This window comes from Sturnira hondurensis, unplaced genomic scaffold (genome assembly GCF_014824575.4).
Source record: "Sturnira hondurensis isolate 20B ecotype Veracruz unplaced genomic scaffold, ASM1482457v3 Scaffold0022542, whole genome shotgun sequence".
NCBI classification, from domain to species: Eukaryota; Metazoa; Chordata; class Mammalia; order Chiroptera; family Phyllostomidae; genus Sturnira; species Sturnira hondurensis.
In genome coordinates this window covers 673974-694726 of record NW_028095173.1, presented here as the reverse complement: position 1 = coordinate 694726, position 20753 = coordinate 673974, and the positions used below count along the sequence as shown (strand labels likewise).

The 20753-nt window shown below is 35.5% G+C and overlaps 1 protein-coding gene and 1 long non-coding RNA gene across 4 annotated transcripts in view; one reads left to right on the top strand and one right to left on the bottom strand.

Moving 5' to 3' along the window:
• Positions 1–20753, top strand: part of COPS4 (COP9 signalosome subunit 4) — a 40392-nt gene that overhangs the window by 11619 nt on the left and 8020 nt on the right. For all 3 annotated transcript variants that reach the window (XM_037035621.1, XM_037035620.1, XM_037035623.1), the window contains exons 2-7: positions 1508–1587; positions 5978–6129; positions 8665–8768; positions 11355–11508; positions 11670–11820; positions 18157–18327. In XM_037035621.1, the coding sequence (XP_036891516.1) occupies positions 1508–1587; positions 5978–6129; positions 8665–8768; positions 11355–11508; positions 11670–11820; positions 18157–18327 (812 nt within the window). The remainder of the gene's footprint in view (positions 1–1507; positions 1588–5977; positions 6130–8664; positions 8769–11354; positions 11509–11669; positions 11821–18156; positions 18328–20753) is intronic.
• Positions 126–19682, bottom strand: LOC118979538 (uncharacterized). Its single transcript, XR_005064936.1, has 3 exons — positions 19597–19682; positions 8600–8602; positions 126–136 (listed from the first exon to the last, which is right to left on the bottom strand). It is a non-coding gene; the product is annotated as an uncharacterized LOC118979538 (long non-coding RNA).

Here is a 20753-nt window from a genome sequence, read left to right as displayed (position 1 = left end):
TTTGTTTTCCTTATTGTTGGTTGTGCGAGGAGGCACAGTGTGTCCACCTACATCTCCATCTTGGCTGGAAGTCCAAATGTAGCAATTTTTAAAGTAACAGTTTTTATGTTAAAATTTAATAGTAGTTCTTTGCTCTCTTAGAATAGTTCATATGTTTTGGAGTTTGCTTTCTTTTCTGTCAGTATACCTGCTGTCTTACAAAGTCAGTTTGATTCATTGTAGTTTTGAGAAATCATATAGTCAAAATTGTAACAATACTGTGTGAATTGAGAATCAATAAATGATAAATGGTAGGTAGAGGATATACCCTACAAAATACAAGTCATAAGCTTGAATGAGTTTGAACCCTATTTGTGAATTTTTTATTTCTTAACTGTATTCTGGATGACATTCTGAATAATTGCAATGCTATTAGGTTTGTAAAATGCATTAACTAATGCTTTTATTATTATGATTAAGACAAATGAAAGAAGTAAAAATAGTATATAGTCATGTAATTACCACTTAATTGAATAATTACCAACAAATAAAATGAAATAAACCAATAAACTGTTACCAATAGTGTTGAATATTTTAGTGCTTATGATGTGTCAAGTAGTGCTCCAGGTTTTGTAGATATAGCAGTGATCAAAACAAAGAACGATTTCTGCCCTCATGGAATTTTTACTGTAGGAAGGAATTTGCCATTGCTTAATAGTTACCATTGTTTCTGTTTTTAGCATTTCTGCCATCCTTTGAAGAATGCTAATTTGAATCTTACATGGTCATGAATATTAGGCAGAATAGTTATTAGAACTGAATGCAAGTAAAGAATTAATAGGCACTAATTACACCATAAATGGTATTGTATGAGTGTATTTGGCTTGGTGGAGTTTATTTCGTACGTTAAGACATTCTATTTCTAATATTGAATTTCATTGCCTAGTTGACATATTCTGTTTTTTGGACCCTTAGATTCATTAGGTCCACAAGAGGAAGGGGTTCTGGGTCTCCTTGAATAATATTCTTGTGTGTCTGGGTTGTACATAATTAAAGAAAATAATGGCTTATCTTTTAAGGCATTTGAAAGGAAATTGACTTTTTAGTTTAAATTAAAAAATTTAATAAATTTTTTATTTATTAAATTACATAAATTACAGCTTTCATGCAAAAGTGGCACCTTGGGTCTAGGAACTTATAGATTTACCTTTTCTCATGATGGGCTTGAAAACTTTTAAAAAGTTATGGTGTATGGTAAAGCAAACTAGAAGAAGTGGCATCTTGACTTTTTAGTTTTAATTCAAACAAACTTTCAGTCAAAAGTGGCATCTTAGATCCAGTAACTTAATAGATTCTTGTCATGGACTAAACCTTGAAAAGAAAAAAAAAATCTGTGGTATACTATAAAGAAAAACAGAATGAGAGCACTATGAAAGACGCCAGAGTAAATAGAAATGAATAAACGTCAAAGTTAACATTAGAATATATAGTTGCCTCTGAACATTATTTTTATTTGTTATTGTTTTAGATATCGTCAGATCCTGGAAAAAGCCATTCAGCTATCTGGGGCAGAACAGCTAGAAGCTTTAAAAGCTTTTGTGGAAGCAAGTAAGTGGAATGAAAATTCCATGTTTGCTTTGTATTGTTGAATAGGACTATAAAGCTTGCTTAAGCCTTGTTTTATATCAAATCATCAATATAAGTGTATCAGATTAAATTTAATATACAAGGTGAGACAAAAGGAGGTTTAGTTTTGAGTATGCAACACATAGTTTATTCTTTTACTATTATTTATGACTATTATTTTCCATACAAACAACCGTAAATCTACTTTTATCCCACACTCTACATTGAAATTGATGGGTTTATTTTAGAATTTAAACTATTTACAACTTGATATTTGTCATGAATTGTCTTCAGAGTTACATTCCCAATTAAGATTTTATATAGTTGCCAGTAATAGTAACTGATTGGGAACAGTATAAAATAATGACAAAAATAGTCTGAATTTAAGTCCCAGTCCACTATTTTATTAGCTATGTCATGTTGGGTAAGTTATTTAACCTCTTTGTGCCTCCTTTTCTTATCTATAAAGTGAGGAGATGATACATACCTTGTAAAATCATTGGGAGATTAAATGAGTTATTATACATTATAAAGTACTCAGAATTAGTACCTGGCATATAATAAGTACTATATAAGTGTGAAGTGTTATTATTGCTAAGATCATTCCTTTTGAATAGGAACTAGAAATATCCAGTCTTTAAGATACTGTCCCCCACTCCCTGACTCCAGTCATCTAGAAAATTACTCAAAATCCAGGCTCGGACTTCTGGCCAAGATGGAGGTGTAGGTAGACGCACTGTGCTTCCTCGAACAACCAAAAGAAGTAGAACAAAAAATTAAAAAACAAAAAACAAACAGAACTCACAGAAAATCGAGCTGTATGGAAGTCTGACAACCAAGGGGTTAAAGAAGAAACAGTTGTCCAGTCCAGTAGGAGGGGCGGAGATGGTAGGAGGGGTAGAGACAGTAGGAGGGGCAGAGATGGGCAGCCAGGTGGAAAGGACTCGCAGCAAGGCTGCAACTGGAAGACCAGGAGAGGCTGTGGCCTGCACACTGGGCATTCCCACATTCAGGTGCATATAAACAGAGAGGATCTATTGGGGAGGGAGATAGACCTTGGAACCCAGGGCTCCAGTGCAGGGAAATAAAGCCTCAAAGCCTCTGACTGAAAACACCTGTGGGAGTTGAGGTGGCAGGAGGTAAAACTCCCAGACTCACAGGAGAGTTCGTTGGAGAGACCCCACAGGGTTCTAGAACGTACAGAAGCCCACCCACCTGAGAATCAGCACCAGAAGGGCCGAATTTGATTGTGCGTAGCAGGGGAAGTGATTGAAAACCGGCAGAGAGCAGAGCAAGCAGCACTGTTCCCTCTTGGACCCCTCTCTTGAATACAGCATCACAATGCAGTGAAGTGGGTTTCCCTTACCTGGTGAACACCTAAGGCTCCTCCCCTTACTATGTAACAGGTGCCCAGAGACCCCCTCCCCCCAAAAACGGCCCAAATGGAAGCACAGATCAGAGCTCCAGAAAAAATACTACTAATTGATGAAGAGATAGCCAGCCTATCAGTTGCACAGTTCAAAACTGGTAATCAGGATGCCCACAGAACTGGTTGAATATGCTCACAAATTAGAGGAAAAAGTGAAGGCTATGAAAAATGAAGTAAAGGAAAATGTATAGGGAACCAACAGGAATGGGAAGGAAACTGACCCCAAATCAATGGTTTGGAGCAGAAGGAAGAAATAAACATCCAATTAGAACATAATGAAGAAACAAGAATTCAAAAAAATGAGGAGCTGCTTAGGAACCTTCAGGATATCTTTAAACATTTCCAACATCTGAATCATAGGGTTGCCAGAAGGAGAAGAGGAAGAGCAAGAAATTGAAAACTTATTTGAAAAATTAATGAAGGAGAACTCCCCCAGTCTGGCAAAGGAAATAGACTCCCATGAAGTACAGGAAGCTCAGAGTCTTCTAAAGAAGTTGGACCCAAGGAGGAACACACCAAGGTACATCATAATTTTACATTACCCAAGATTAAAGATAAGGAGAGAATCTTAGAAGCAGCAAGAGAAAAGGAGAAAATTACCTATAAAGGCGTTCCCATTAGACCATCAGCTGATTTTTCAAAAGAAACCTTGCAGGCAAGAAGAGGCTGGAAAGAAGTATTCAAAGTTATGAAAGGCAAGGACCTATATCCAAGATTACTTTATCCAGCAATGGTTTCATTTAGAATCAAAGGGCAGATAAAGTGCTTCCCAGATAAGGTCAAATTAGAGGAATTCATCGTCACCAAGCCCTTATTATATGAAATTATTAAAGGGACTTATCTAAGAAAAAGAAGATCAAAACTATGAACAGTAAAATGACAATATACTCACAGCTATTAACAACTGAACCTAAAAAAAACCCCTAAAACAAACTAAGGAAACAACTAGAACAGGAACAGAACCTCAGAAATGGAGATCACATGGAGGGTTAGCAACAGGGGAGGAAGAGAGGGAGGAAAAGGTACAGAGAATAAGTAGCATAGATGGTAGGTAGAAAATAGACAGGGGGTGGGCAAGAATAGTATGGGGAATGTATAAGCTAAAGAACTTGTGACCCATGGACATGAACTAAAGTGGGGGAATGTAGGTGGGAGAGGGTGTGCAGGGCAGAGGGGAATAAAGGGACAACTGTAAGAGCATAATCAATAAAATGTATTTTAAAAAAGAAAAGAAATCTTCAAGGAAAAAAATCTGGGCTTGAGTAGATACTGAATTAACAACATCAAAGATAGAAGGGGAAAAAAAGAATGAAAAATAGTATCAGTGATACTTGATAGTACTTTACAGTTTGTAGTATGCTTCTCATATCCATCCCACACATTCTTTTTAATAACTATGTGGCTACATAGTATTGATAATAGATATCCTTGTATATTGTAAAATGAGTCTCAAGATTTTCCCAAGGACATTCAGTTAGTAAGTGGCAGAGACCTGACTGGAAACTAACTTTTCTGACTTAAACAGTCTTTGTTTATAATACTTATATTTCCCTGAGAAGTGCTAGTTTGTGTAGTAATTTCTTTCTAACACTTATTTATCCAATAGACCATACAATGAAACTGTTTGCTAAGTCATAACCAGTATTTAAAAAAGAATTCCAATGAATATAAACTGATTAGTTATAAGGCCTGTAAGTTACTGCCTCAAAAAATTGGGACTTGAGGTGTGAGAAGAAGTGGCTTCAGAAAAGCTGTTAAGACTGGCTCTATTGAGAACATTGCACTGAAGTAGTAAAAGAATAGTGCTTTTTGTAAACTTTGACCTTTATGTAAACTTTGAACCCAAAGAACCATCAATAAAAACACTCTTCTGTTAAAATCATTTATGTCAACAACATTTTTTGAACCATCATAGTGTTTTCATAGTAGCTGCTAATTTAAGATAGTTTAAGCATCACAAGCATGATGCATTTAAACAATGTAATAATAGTATTAATAATAACAGTTGTTGAGTGCTATGTGCCAGGTACTGTTCAAAGTACTTTATGTTTACTGCAGTTAAACTTCACAACAATCTTGTCCACATTTTACAGCTGGGGAAGCAGAAGCATGGGGAAGTTTCTTGTCTGAGGGTGTACAATCAGGAGTGGTAGAAGCAGTGTGGCTACAGAAGTTTTTCTTAATCATGTATAATAATAACTGCACAGATGTTTATAAATAATGTCATAAAATACATTATTTTATGTATTAAGCCAGTACATTTAGTGCTTAATTAACTTCGTTTTTGTTGCTTTTATTGGAAAGTGTAAGTGGTAGTAACTGTCACTACTTGCTTTCTTTAAATTTCATGAAATTATTTCACTGTTTTTTCTTTAAACTTTTTTAAAAAATTATTTATTTATTTATCTTTAGAGGGGAAGGGAAGGAGAGAGGGAGAGAAATATCAATGTATGGTTGCCTTTCATGCATCCCCTGCTGGGAACTGGCCTGCAACCCAGGCATGTTCCCTGACTGGGACTCGAACCACGATTGTCTGGTTCGCGGGCCCGCGCTCAATCCACTGAGCTACACCAGCCAGGGCCTTTAAACTCTTTTTTATAATTAAATGAGATATAAGGACATAAATAAAAATATGAGTGTTTCTGTGCTTTTACTTTGTATAAAAATAAGAGAAAGGAATAATATAAATTCCCAGCTGTTAAAATTTTTTTGCCAACTATTTCAATTTCTTAGAAAAGTTATGATAGTTTTGCTACTTTGGTGTTTCTTATTATGTAATCAAATAATTAGGCATAGGGAAAACTTATTTTGAAAATCCAGGAATAATACATTGTAGGTTCCACTAATATATATTGCCTTTAGTATTAATTTTAGGTGAAGATTGATTGCTTAATAAAAATTTTTATAAATTATTCATTTTTTATCTCATTTTTTTTTGACAAGTGGTAAATGAGAATGTCAGCCTCGTGATCTCTCGACAGTTGCTGACTGATTTTTGCACACATCTTCCCAACTTGCCTGATAGCACAGCCAAAGAAATCTATCATTTCACCCTGGAAAAGATCCAGCCCAGAGTCATTTCATTTGAAGAGCAGGTAAAAATCTGGAGCAGTGATTTTTTAACTTGAGAAAGCAACAATTATCTTGAGAGACACTAAAGTTTTATTTATTTATTTTTAAAGGTTTTTATTTATTTATTTTTAAAGAGGGCAAAGTAGGGAGAAAGAGAAGAATAGAAATATTAATGTGTGGCTTCCACTTGAGCGCTCTCTATTGGGTACCTGGCCCGCAACCCAGACCTGCACCCTGACTGGGAATCAAACCATCGACACTTTGGTTTGCACTCTCGTGCTCAATCCACTGAGCCACACCAGCCAGGGAGAGAGATACTAAATTTTTTTTCTTTTGTTAAAAATATATTTTATTGATTATACCATTATACTTGTTCTATTTCCCCCTTCATTCCCCTCCACCCTGCACACCCCTCCCCCACCATTCCCCCCCTTTTGTTCATGTCCACGTGTCTCAAGTTCTTTAGATTCTATATTTCCCCTACTATTCTTGCCCCCCATCTATTTTTTACCTACAGTCTATGCTACTTATTTTTCTGTATCTTCCCCCCCCTTCTCCTCCTCCCACTCCCCTGTTGTTAACCCTCCATGTGTTCTTCATTTCTATGGTTCCGCTCCTGATCTAGCTGTCCTCTTGGTTTGCTTTTGTTTTAGATGTGGTTGTTAGTAACAGTGAGTTTGCTGTCCTTTCACTGTTCATATTTTTTTATCTTCTTTTTCTTAGATAAGTCCCTTTAACATTTCCTATAATAAGGGCTTGGTGATGATGAACTCTTTGAATTTGATCTTATCTGAGAAGCACTTTTTCTGTCCTTCCATTCTAAATGAAAGCTTTGCTGGATAGAACAATCTTGGCTGTAGGTCTTTGGATTTCATGACTTGGAATACTTCTTTCCAGCCCCTTCTTGCCTGGACAGTCTCTTTTGAGAAATCTGCTGACAGTCTGATGGGAACTCCTTTGCAGGTGACTGTCTCCTTATCTCTTGCTGCTTCTAGGATTCTCTCCATTTTAATCTTGGCTAATGTAATGATGATGTGCCTTGGTGTTTTCCTCCTTGGGTCCAACTTCTTTGGGACTCTTCCTGGATTTCCTGGAAGTCTATTTCCTTTGCCAGACTGGGGAAGTTCTCCTTTATTATTTGTTCAACTAACTTTTCTACTTGCTCTTCCTCTTCCCCTTCTGGTACCCCTATAATTCAGATGTTGGAACGTTTAAAGATGTCCTGGAGGTTCCTAATCCTCTCCTCATTTTTTTGAATTCTTGTAACTTCACTTTTTCCTGTTTGGGCATTTCTTCCTTCCTTCTGGTCCACCCCCTTGATTTGAGTCCCAGTTTCCTTTCCATCACTGTTGGTTTCCTGTGCATTTCCCTTCATTGCAATTAGTTTAGCCTTCATATGTTCCTCTAATTTGTGGCTAAAATCAACCAGTTCTGTGAGCATCCTGATTACCAGTGTCTTGAATTGTGCATCTGAGAGGTTCGCTATTTCCTGGTCACTTAGAGTTATCGGCTCTGGGGCTTTGAGTTCTTCTTGAGCCATATTTTGGACTGTTCGTGCCTGTTATGTATGAGGAGCAGAGCCCTAAGTGTTCACCAGGGCCGGGCGACCCAGTTGCTGGGTTGTGATGCTGCATGTGGGGGTGGGGCCAAAGGAAAGCAGTGGTGGCACCCTTTGCTTCCTCCCCCCGCCACCTCGGGCTGTGCAATTCATCCCACTGCTCTTGAATGTGAGACCGAGGTCAGCCGCTGCTGGGTTCATTGCTGGGGGCTGCGCGGTCCGTCTCACTTCTCACTCCCACCGTATTGAGCCCTCACTGGGTCTGCCTGACGCTATCCCGGATGCCTGGGCGCCTGGGGTTCGGGGATCTTTCCTGCCCAACCCTGCTCTGCTGCTGGCTCCGTCCCTCTTACCCGTCTGGTAGAACGGTTCGTTGTTGTTGTTGTTGGACTTCCGTGTAGTTCAATTTTCTGTTCTTTGGCTGCGTCTTTGTTCTCCAAACCTTTGTTGTATTCAAACTTGGTTGTGGGAGAAGGCACAGTGTTTCTACCTATGCCTCCATCTTGGCGGAAGTCTCCCAAGAGATACTAAATTTTTAAAGGAGATTATCATTTAGTTTTATTTTGTCAAAACTGCTAAACAGCATTTTACAATATATAATAAAATAAGTATTAGGGCGTAACTAGCTGACGTTTGCTCATTAATTACAATTTGATTTCATATATCAAATATTACTTTATAGACAATTTTTAAAAATCAGTTAAATTGTTAATAATGCTGATAACAGGAAAACTCCAGCATTATCTATGCAGTGACATAAAAGCAAAACTTAATAAACTAAGGTATTGCCATAATCCACATTGTAACAATGTGTTATTTCAGTTTACTGTTTTGCTATTCTGTTACAAAATTCATGGAAAAATTTGGGTGGTCTAGATAAATTTTTACTTGCCAGCTGGATATGTTGAATTAGAGCATTGTTGCAATAGATAAACTTACTTATTTTACATAATTAGTTAACTGATGTCAGTTGATATAACACGTATACCTACTATTTCAGGTTGCTTCCATAAGACAGCATCTTGCATCCATATATGAGAAAGAAGAAGATTGGAGAAATGCAGCCCAAGTGTTGGTGGGAATTCCTTTGGAAACAGGACAAAAGTATAGTAAATAATGGATATTGGATGGATATGTATATGTCTCTCTATATGTCTGTATATGGGTATAAATACATATATGTATATATGTATAGGTACACATATATATCTATATACTTTTACATATCTATAGATATATACACACAGCACATACAAAAGGATATGTATGTCTGTTTACTTTTGGCTTTTTCTTTCATTCTAGTGTTGGAAACAGATGATAAACAATTTAAGAAATAAATATTACAATATGTTAGAAGATGATAAAGGCTATGGAGAAAAAGTAAGGGCCAAAGTGGGAGACAGGTTGTCTCATTAAATAGGGTGATGGAGTGGTAGGATGATACTGTTACCACCTTCTCAGACTTTTGAAGGAGGTAAGGGAGTGGCTGTGAGCTCTCTAAGGGAGCAGTATTTATAGATCCCCTTAGAGAAGATGGCTAGTGCAAAGGCTCTAAAATGGGAGCATGCTTGGAGTGTTTTAAGAAGAACAAGGATCCTGGCTGGTGTGGCTCAGTGGGCCTATGAAGCAAGGGGTTTCAGTTTTGATTCCCAGTCAGGGCACATGCTTGGCTTGTGGGCCAGGTCTCCAGTGGGGGGTGTGAGAGGCAGCCACACATTGATGTTTCTCTCCCTCTCTCCCTCCCTTCCCTTCTAAAAATAAATAAATAAAATCTTAAAAAAGAAGAAGAAGAACAAGGAGACCATTATGGGTGGAATGGAGTGAACAAAGGAGAGAGCAGTGGAGGATGAGATCAGAGTACTAGGGACCAGATTATGTGCAGTCCTGTAAGCCAGTGTAAGGCTTTTAGATTTTCTTTAAGTAAAATGAGGTGGAGCCATTGGAACTTTTTTTTAACAGAAGACTGACATGATCAGACTCATATATATATATATATATATATATATATATATATAAAATATTTTATTTATCTTTAGAGGGGAAGGGAAGGAGAGAGGAAGAGAAACATCAATGTATGGTTGCTTCTCATGCATCCCCTGCTGGGAACTCACCCCTGCCGGGAACTGGCCTGCAACCCAGGCATGTGCCCTGACTGGGATTCAAACAGCAATCGTCTGGTTCGCAGGCCCTTGCTCAATCCACTTGAGCTACACCAGCCAGGGCCAGACTTATATTTTTAAGACTTATTCGGATGACTGAGTTGAGAATAAACTGTAGGCATGCAATGATAGAAATAGGGCCATTAATTAGGAGGCCTTATGCACTGCTGTGGATGAAATGGAGATTTTGAGAAATTTTGGATTCTGGATATGTTTTTAAGGTAGAGCTAAGGATTTCCTGATGGCTGGATAAGGGAGTGTAAGAAAAAGAACCACGATAAGTCCTAATTTTTCGTCTAAACAACTGGAAAATGGAGTTGCCATCTACTGAGTGGTGAAGAATAGGTTTTGAGGAAAGATGAAGAGTTTTGTTTCATACATGTGATAACCAAGTGGAAATATATATAGTAGGGAGTTGAATATGTTAGTCTGGAGTTTAGGAGAAAAGTCTGGACTAGAGATACACATTTGGGAGTTATTGATACATAGGTGGAATTTAAAGCTATTAGATTGGATGAGATCTCTAATGTAGGGAATATAGAAAGAGAAGAGGACTGAGTAATGTATAGTTCTCTTCTCTATTTAAATTAATCCCATTTACCAGGACTTTGCTGGTAAATAGGATTAATTTTTCTGTGAGGATTAATCTTGAATTATGTGGGGTCCTAGTTATACATTTCCTGCATAAAATATGAGCACTGTGATAAAGAAGAAATGAAAACCACTTATAATCTTACCACCCAGAGATAATTGCTACTATTTTGATATATGTGTGAATAAATATTTTTTAATTGTGTTTTATCCAGTTTTTCATTTAGCAAAAATGCATGATGACTATTATCACATAGTAATTGTTATAATAACTATATAGTATTCTGCCATGTTTATATACCACAACTCAATTGATTACCATAAATATAATTGGTGATTTCTAATTTTTCCTATTACAGATACTTATGGATATTCATTTTACAAATGAATATTCATTTTACAAATGGTTCCTTGCAGGCTAACTACCAGCAGGGGACGCACAAAAGGCAACCATACATTGATGTTTCTCTCCCTCTCTCCTTCCCCTCTAAAAATAAATAAATAAATAAATTTTAAAAAAAGAAACAGTATTTCAGCATGCTGAAATACATATTAAAGGAGTGTAATTTAAAGGCGTCAAAGGAGGGTTAGAGAACACATTGCCATTTTTTCCCTAGTATGGTTGTAGTTATTTATCATCTCATCAGTTATATATATATATCTCTGAACTGAGCACTTTTTCTTGTAAGATCCGTGACTTGTGAGATTACCTGACAATTAGAAGATAAAATGTAACATGAACAATGATGATAAAAATAATAAAAATTCTGTAAAACTTAACTTAGAAATATTTCTTAGCTTTTGTGTATAATGTATTAAAAAGTTTTTTATTTCATTGTATTAACACAATATATATGGAAAAGATAACTTATTTTTTGCCACCCCAATCATTTCTTGATAAAAAAAATTAGTTATTCTTTCTTTTTCTGTTATATCCTAGACAGTACAATGTGGATTATAAACTAGAGACATACCTGAAGATTGCTAGGCTATATCTAGAGGATGATGATCCAGTCCAGGCAGAGGCTTACATAAATCGAGCATCGTTGCTTCAGAATGAATCAACCAACGAACAGTTACAGATACATTATAAGGTAAGCAGCTAAGCTGATTTGGAATTAATTTTGTATTGGAGAATCCTGCTATACTAAGATGCACCAGGACGTTATAAATGCTATTATATAGTGGAAATTCTTCTTACTTTTTGCTTTTGCTTTTTAATTCCCCCCCAATTGAAACCTTTTCCCTTCTATAGGTATGCTATGCACGTGTTCTTGATTACAGAAGAAAATTTATTGAAGCTGCACAAAGGTACAACGAGCTCTCTTACAAGACAATAGTGCATGAAAGTGAAAGACTAGAGGCCTTAAAACATGCTTTGCACTGTACCATCTTAGCGTCAGCAGGTAAGGATGTCATTTATGGTTTAATGAACAGTCAGTTTGCTTAATATTTTAGGCTTATTACTACTAGAGGATTAGCAAGGGGATGTCTTATTAATGCAGTTATGGTATAGTTTAAACATTTAAACAGAAACAGCAATAAAATGGATTACCAACTTAAAAAAATTTAGTTATGCTCTATTACCCACAGGCATTAGGAATAATTAAGAGATAATGTAACATTTAGTTCTCCTAAAATATCACTAAAAAAATGGATACCAAATTAAGTGAAAATTATACAGAGGGGGTTATAAATTAAAATCTAGAGATAGCTGAAAGGATAATTAATGTGTTGGTTTAGGGATTTTTGAAAATGTATTGTTTTTAGGTGGAAAGAGAGAAAGAAATTTTGTTGTTCTACTTATTTATACATTTATTTTTTCTTATATGTGCCCTGACTGGGGAATCAAAACTGTAATCAATCTTGGCATAGTGGGACGATTCTCTAACCAATTGAGCTACCTAAGCCAGCATTGAGATTTTTTTTTAATCTTCAAGCCTTAGTTTTAGGCCTGGCATTTATCCTCTTTTTCAATAAAGTCAATAATGAACTGTTCTTTTTTTTCTAAATTGTAGCATAAAATCACTCAACTTACAAAGCAGAAAAGGGCATTGAGAATAATGCTGATAATTCTAAGCCATACTTTTCTGAATCATTTTAGAATGTTTATTCTTGAATTATGTTTAGTTGAGAGCCTAATAACATGGTTAGACTACACATTTTCTGTATGAAGTAGTAATCATATTTTTGTTACTGAAAAGGCAGTGTATAGAATGGTACTACATCTTGTTCTAAACAATAATTACCAGTTTCTTATATTTCTTTCTATGTAAAAGTGATATACACACTTTTGCAGCTTGCTTGTTTATGTACTTATATATCATAGTGGTGTTTCTATATCAATACATACAGCTCTTCTTTTTGATTTTCTGTTGTTTGGCTTTTTGTAATTTAGTCAGTTACAAACAGTGCTATCAGGATTATGCACATATATGGGTAAATGTATAGGTTAATTCTTGAGTCCATGGGTATATATACATTTAAAATTTGATAGAAATTCTATGTTACCCTTTAATTTATACTCCAAACAACAATGTCTGTGTGTACTTGATTCCTTATATGTGTATTACCACATATATTTATCCTTGCTAATCTGGTAGATGATTGTATTTCATCCTAATTTTAATTTGTGTTTCATTTACCTTGAATGTTTTTGAGCATTATTTCATGTTAAAAAATCATTGTTGATGAATTTTTTTTAGTGAATTAACTGTTTATGCCCATTGGTAATTTTTTTTGAGCTTTTATCCTTTTCTTGGTGACTTATAAAAGTTCTTCATTTAGTTCTGACCAGCTTGGCTCAGTGAGTTGGGCATCATCCCACAAAGCAAAAAGTCGCTGGTTCAGTTCCCCATGAGTGCACACACCTGGATTGTGGGCCAAGACCCTGGATTGTTGGGGGCGTGCGAGAGGCAATTGAGCTATGTTCTCTCTCTCTCTTTCTCCCTCTCTTCCCCTCTCTCTGAAAATAAATAAATAAAATCTAAAAAGACCCGCCTCTTCATTTATATAAGAAATTTAACACATTTTCTTCCAACTTTACTGTCCCCTTTTTTGGCTCTGTATATGGAATTTTTGTCTTGCAGAAACTTTAAATTTTTATATTGTTAAGTATATTAATCTTTTTTTTAATGGTCTCTGGGTTTTGTTGACTTGCTTGATAAAATCTTTCCTATTCTGAAATTGACATATTTTGTATTTCCACATGTTTTCTTTTAGTACTTTAGGTTCTCAAATCATCTGGTCTCAGGACCTTTTTACACTGGAGCATTTTTGTTTATGTAGGTGATATCTGTTGATTTCTGTATTAGAAATTGAAATGAGAAATTTAAAATATTTTATTAATTTCCTAAAAGTAGCAATAATAGATCAATTGTATATAAACATAAATGGCATATTTTAATAAATAACCATATTTTCCAGAGCAAAAAACGTTAGGAGAATGGAATTGTTTTAATTTTAAAAAAACTTTTCAATGTCTAGTTTAAAAGACAAAACTGAATTCTTAAAGGTACTTTTGTGCCCAGCCTATTTGTCATATGTTGTTTTAGTGGAACTAAATGAAGAAAATCTAGCGTGGGACATGTAATTGGAAAAAATAGGCATATTTAATTGCTTTTTCAGATAATTGTGGATATTATTCTTTGATACTTTGATATTAACTAGACATGCAGTATAGTTTCTTACAGGTTAGTCGTAATGTGGCATCTGAAACCATAACACTGAACTTTTTGCACTCTGTTAGGATCAAGTCTTGGTCTGTCTTGCCTGTTTTTTAAAGATTTTATTTATTTATTTTTAGAGAGGGGGAGGAAGGGAAAGAGGGAGACAAACATTGATGTGAGAGAGAAACATCAATCATTTGCCTCTCACGGGCACCCCAACCAGTACTGAGCACAGAACCCAGGCCTGTGCCCTGATAGGGAACCAAGCCAGCAACCTTTCACTTTGCAGGAGGATGCCCAACCAACTGAGCCACACCACTCAGGGTCTGTCTTGCACTTTGAATGTATATTTTACACATGTAAGATTTCGCACCGTTATATTGGTTGTTTGGAAAATAGTGGTTTACTGAGTTACTCAGAGCTTCCAAATATTGATGTATGTACTTTGTTATACAATATAAAAATATTTAAATATATTACCACTGATTTTATCAGAAAAACCTTTAATTATTGGACAGCTGTCAAGCTCATGATGGCAGATTGAAGTTTTCAAAAATTCCTATTGTTTTGCTGAAAACTTGAATGTTATCAGGGACAGCAAATATTGTTGATTATAGTGACAAGCCCACTTTATTCATTTTAAAGAATATGTCTTCCAGATACCCGCATCCGAAAAGCTGTAACTTGTCAGTCATTAATTTATGTGAATGGTGTTCCATGAAAAAGAAGACTAGTTCAGCTTGCAGTGTTTCCTGGTGGCAACCATTGCACTTCCTTTTGCAGCAGAACTGCTTTATGTGCACTTTCCATTTCGTCACACAAATATTAAAAAGACATATTTTCAACTGTCAAGATTTAATATAAATAAATTTTTACTGCTGCAAGGACACTTTAAAGTGAAACTGTATTTCTGTTTTGACTGTTGAGTATGTGACACAATATGTTTTGGGCATCCATGCCACTGCCTTGATTGGTGCTGTGGTGCCAGTAGTTCTAGCTAGCCACCATTGCCTTTGTACCAGTAGTGCAGGTGTCAAGATAGTGAAAAAGGCAAAGGGTGTCTTTGTGTTAAAAAGAAAGTGTTAATCTCACTGATCCCTTGAAAGGTCTTAAGGACCCTCTTTGAGCATTGCTGCTAAATTTAGGGTTTGATATTTTTGTCTTCATCCTTCTAGTCACTGCCTCCAGCTTTTGCCCCTAAAGAGTAATCACTACTAATAGATTAGTTTTGTCTACTTCTTACTTAAATTTATCTGTAAATCCTAATTCATGTGGATTTGTTTTAGTGTAAGGGATGAGATAGGGAAATTAACTTTTTTTCTTAAAAGGCTAGTTGTTTGATCTAACATCCTTTATTGAACAATCCATCTTTTTCCCCCTATTGACTCATTATAGTAGATTTCTAGACATAGTATTGTTTCTTTAATTATCCTGTTTATGAACATACTGGTATATGTTCTTTGAATTATTATAGCTTCATAACATGTTTTGTTATCTAGTAGACATACTCTCCCTTTATTACTCTTCCAGTTTTTTCTGAATTTTTGTCATGTTTGTTCTGTCACATACACACACACACACACACACACATTTTTGATACATCATTTTAAAGTTACTTGTGAGCCATTATGACCTTCCCTTCTTATATATTATCATGCATCTCCTAAGAATAAGGATATTTTTGAACATAAGTGTAATACTATTATCATTTCTAAAAAAATTAATGGTGATTCCACTGTAGAATTTACCATTTGGTCTATCACTGTCCTAGTTGTCTCAGGAATATGTTTTATACCTGCCTTTTGTCTGCTAAACAAGGAACAAATTCACTTATTTGTTGATTGTCTTTTAACTCTTCAGATTTTTTTAGTCTAGAATAGATTCCTCATCCTCAACACAAGTTTACTGAGATACAATATAATTAACATACAACATTGTATAGTTTTGTCACTTAAAAAAAGTACTGATTTTTTGAAGTTGTGTGGAACGTTCTTCATTCTAGATTTGTTTGATATACATTTTTTATTAATTCCTTAATCCCATTACTTCCTCCAAAGTGGAAGTTAGCCAAAGACTTGATTAGATTCCAGTTACATTTTTTTCCAGCAGGCATGTCTAACAGTAATGCTGTGTCCTTGTAGTTGCCTCACATCAGAGAGCACATAATGTCAGGTCGTGCCACTGTGAGTGATGCTGAATTTGGTCATCTGGTTAAAGTAAAAGCTCCATTTTAAAAGTGCTTTGTCCTCTTTGTATTTCATAAATAATTTCTGGGGTGCTTCCTTGACATTATGAAAATTCTGTTCCCTAGCTTCCTTTCACCCTGAAAGCCTCTTGTCTGTTTTCTCCTAGCAACCAGTCACATCCCCCAACCTCCAAGCATTATCATCAGTCTGTAGTTGTACCTGCTTCTTATATTTACATAAATGAAATCTTACAGTATATTGGTAATATATTTGTTTCCCTTGCTTAACTTTATTAAATTTGTCCATATTGTTACATATAGGTATAGGTTCTTCATTTTCACTGTGTGAATATGCCACAGTTTATCCTATTGTCTTTGGATGGTTTCTGATTGGCTGTTTGGAATAGTACTGCTATGAACATTTTTGTATATTTGACTTTGTTTTTTATTTATTCAGTGTATTATTTAATTATTGTCCTTTTTGATGCTCAAAGTCCCAAATATGACCAAATAATGTCTTTTTTACATGGCCCCATTAATCTTGGAATACTTGCCTGCATTGCAGCATAAAAAGACACTTTAGGCTCATCTTGTATTTTTCCTGCCTCAGACTTGGAATCAGCTATTTTTCAAGGATCCCTAGTTTCTTTTGATGGGGAGACCAAGATCAGGGTGCTAGATGTGCTCATTGCCACTGGATGTTGTTGTGTTAGGCCCTTTCAGAATACAGAACTAAAAATGTATTTAAAAACAAAATTTGTTCATTGTACCCTTTCAATTTTTTAATGTCATCAGTTGTCATGTAATTTTTCACCATTTAAAGATCCTTGAGCCCTGGGTGGGTAGCTCAGTTGGTTAGTGTGTCATCCCAATATGTCAAAGTTGCAGGTTTGATCCCTAGTCAGGATATAAGAAGCAACCAGTGAATGCATCAGTAATTGGAACAACAAAATCATTGTTTTTCTCTCTCTCTCCCTCTCTTCCTCTCTCTCTAAAAATAGTAAATTAATAAAGTCAATAAAAGTTTTAAAAAATGGAGATCCTTGAAAATCTAAATAGAACCTATGAATGTTAAGTTTCCTGTTAGAGAAATATTTGTTCATCTTGTATAAATTGTTTTATTACTACCAAAGAAATGCATGTTCATTGTAGAAATACAAATAAGTGAGAAGAAAATAACAATTAACTATAATTTGAACCACTTGTAGGATTTTGGTGTATATCCTATTCTTCACAAATGAGTATACCATTGTTTCTCATTATTACCTGTTTGTGAATTTGCCTACTTGCTAAAATTTATTCATTACCCCAAAATCAACATTGATGCTTTTGACATCATTTGCAAATATGCACAGAGAAGGAAAAGATTTGAATCACCCCAATGTATGTTTTCAGCTGGAGTTGAATAAGGCAGTGCTTTATACTTTCACCTTCATACTGTAAAGTTCCTTTTTGTGGGCTACTAATAGTGTATTTTTCACATTTTTGTGCTTTTTGATGGTGATTTTGATGCTTAAATTGGCCCCTAAACATAGTGCTGAAGTACTCTCTTTTGTTCTGAAGAGAAGGAGGTCTGTGATGTGCCTCATAGAGAAAATGCATGTAATAGATAAGTGTTATTCAGGTATGAGTAACGTAAAACAAGGCTGCATAATGATTAGCTGACAAACATGTGGCCAGAGGCTCATAGGAACCTAACCCCTTATTTCCTGTAGGAATAACAGTTGAGTATTCACTAATTTAGTGTTGGCCTCAACTTTATAAAACTGCCACAAATAATAAAAATTATTTATTTTAGTAGGCAAAATGAGGCCATAAGAAAGATTGTTTTTCATTGATGAAATAGATTGTGAGACTATTTGATGTTCATTTTTATTTGCTTTCCTTAGGACAACAGCGTTCTCGAATGCTAGCTACTCTCTTTAAGGATGAAAGGTGCCAGCAACTTGCTGCTTATGGGATCCTAGAGAAAATGTACCTGGATAGGATCATCAGAGGAAATCAACTTCAGGAATTTGCTGCCATGCTGATGCCTCACCAGAAAGCAACTACAGCTGATGGTAATGATCATGTCTTAGAAGTATGTGGTAGTGAATATTTAGGTACATGCTAGTGGAAAGTGTGTTAAATTTTAAGCATCTCGGTATCTTTCTGTAACATTTTAACTTAACACTTGATTAAAAAAAGAATATTGACTGAAGATGAGTATCATGCACAGATAGGGGTTTGAAGTATAAAAATAGCCCTATTGGAAAGCATTTTGTGGAATTACCTGTTTTGGGGAAACTGTAAGGGAAGTAGAATTATAGACTAGGCTTATTGTGCCTGGTTTTTAAAAAAACTCAAACCATTTGGTAAGTATCTAAATTAATCTTAAACGTTAGTTTGCTTAATAATAATCCAGTCTAATTTTAGATATATAGCAAAATTTGGCACAGTAGCTTAACTAAGGTTATTCAGGGTGAAATTGTTTCCAATAAGAACAGAACTTGGTGTCATGTTTCCTTATTAAGGGATGTATTTGCTTAAGTTAGACTGCGTTTGCCAGGGAAGAAATTTTTAATAGATGCTTGTTTATAACATCATTTTGTAGGTTTTAAAGTAGCTTATAACAATAACACATGATAAATATATAAATATAGAATGTCAGAAATGTGGAAAAGATTAAAATAAACATGGAGATCTGTTAGATTCACTGCTTTGGATTTACTTTTTTCCTATTGAAGAGAATTTACCTGTAGAGAGTCATTTTTGTAGGATTTGGCTGAAAGGTATACTCTTCACCCAATCTTACTTCCCTGAGTTAAACCAGATCGGTGAAGAGATTCCAGTGACCTTCTGTTGAATTTCTCTTTTTTAAAAATATATTTTATTTATTTATCTTTAGAGGGAAAGGGAAGGAGAGAAGGAGAGAAATATCAATGTATGGTTGCCTCTCATGAGTCCCCTACTGGGAACTGGCCTGCAACCCGGGCATGTGCCCTGACTGGGAATCAAACTGCGATCATGTGGTTCACAGGCCCGTGCTCAACCCACTGAGCTACACCAGCCAGGGCCGAATTTCTTTAATTTAATTTTACTTTAAGAAGGAAACCAGGCGGAGCACTTGATATCTCGCTCCCTTGCATATGTCATCATTTTGGCTCAAATAAACTCTTAATAAAAATTCTCTACCCAAAAAAAAAACAAAGAAGGAAACCAGTTGATTCTTCTTTTTTGTCTTTAAAGATTTTATTTGTTTATTTTTAGAGAGGGGAAAGGAGGGAGGAAGAGAGGGAGAGAAACACCAACGTGAGAAACATTGATTGGTTGTCTCTTGTATGCACCACACCAGGGACTGAATCCACAACCCAGGCATGTGCCCTGACTGGGAATTGAACCAGTGATCTTTAACTTTGCAGAACGATGCCCAACCAGTAAGTTCTACCACTCAGGGCAGGAAACCATTTGATTTCTATCTTTCTGGCTAAAGGAGATATTTTTTTCTGGAGGTTATTCTTCATGCAATCCTGAGTGAAAATTCCTGTTTTAGGATTAGTTGTAATTCTCCTGAGCTTGGATTTTTGTCTTATTTAAAGACACTGTGAATTGATAAACTGATTGGTATTGTTAATTAGGTTGGCTGCTAAAAAGTTTAAAATTAACTTGTAGTCCTCCTTTAAATAGTATGTGTTTTTTGATTGTTGCTACTCTTGTTTTTCTTTTTGAAATTTAAATCCCTTGTTCTTTAAATTGTTAAATTTATTGGGGTGACATTGGTTGATAAGATTATGTAAGTTTCAAGTGTACAATATAAATATATCATTTATAGATTGCAGTGTTTGCTCATTTTGATGCCCTTTTAGTGCTTCTGCGGTTTTTTGTTTCATCTCTTCCACCTGGGCAAAGTGTTTTTCTTTGAGGACCTTTTTCATCAGGGAAACAAAAAGAAGTAAAATTAAGTCGTTTTGGGGAAGATTGTGTGAATAGGGAGGGTAGGCCATGGGAGTCATGCTGGTTTTAGTCAAAAACTGCTGAACACTTAACTCAGCACGTGGTGTGGGCAGGTGAGCTTGTAAATCCTCCATCATGAAATGGGCAAATGTACTGAAAGTCTTCAAAAGAAAATTCACTGAAGCTGAATGCGGCCTCTCACAACAACTCCAGCTGGTACACTGATACAGATGTGTTACCACAACATTCACCTAGCAGGGGAAGCCTGTACTACAAAGGGCCCCCCTCCAGAAGATAATTTCGGTTTTTGGGGTCCCTCCTTATATGCATGGCCTTTTGTGACTGAATTCTTTTATTTAGCATGATGTTTTCAAGGTTTATCTGTTGTAGTATGCATCAGTACTTCATTCCCTTTTATTGCCAAGTAATATTCTATTATATGAATATACTGCATTTTATTTCTTTATCAGTTGATAGATATTTAGGTTATTTTTTACTTTTTTGTCTATTAATAATGCTGCTATAAACATTCATATAAAAGTCTTTGTATGGC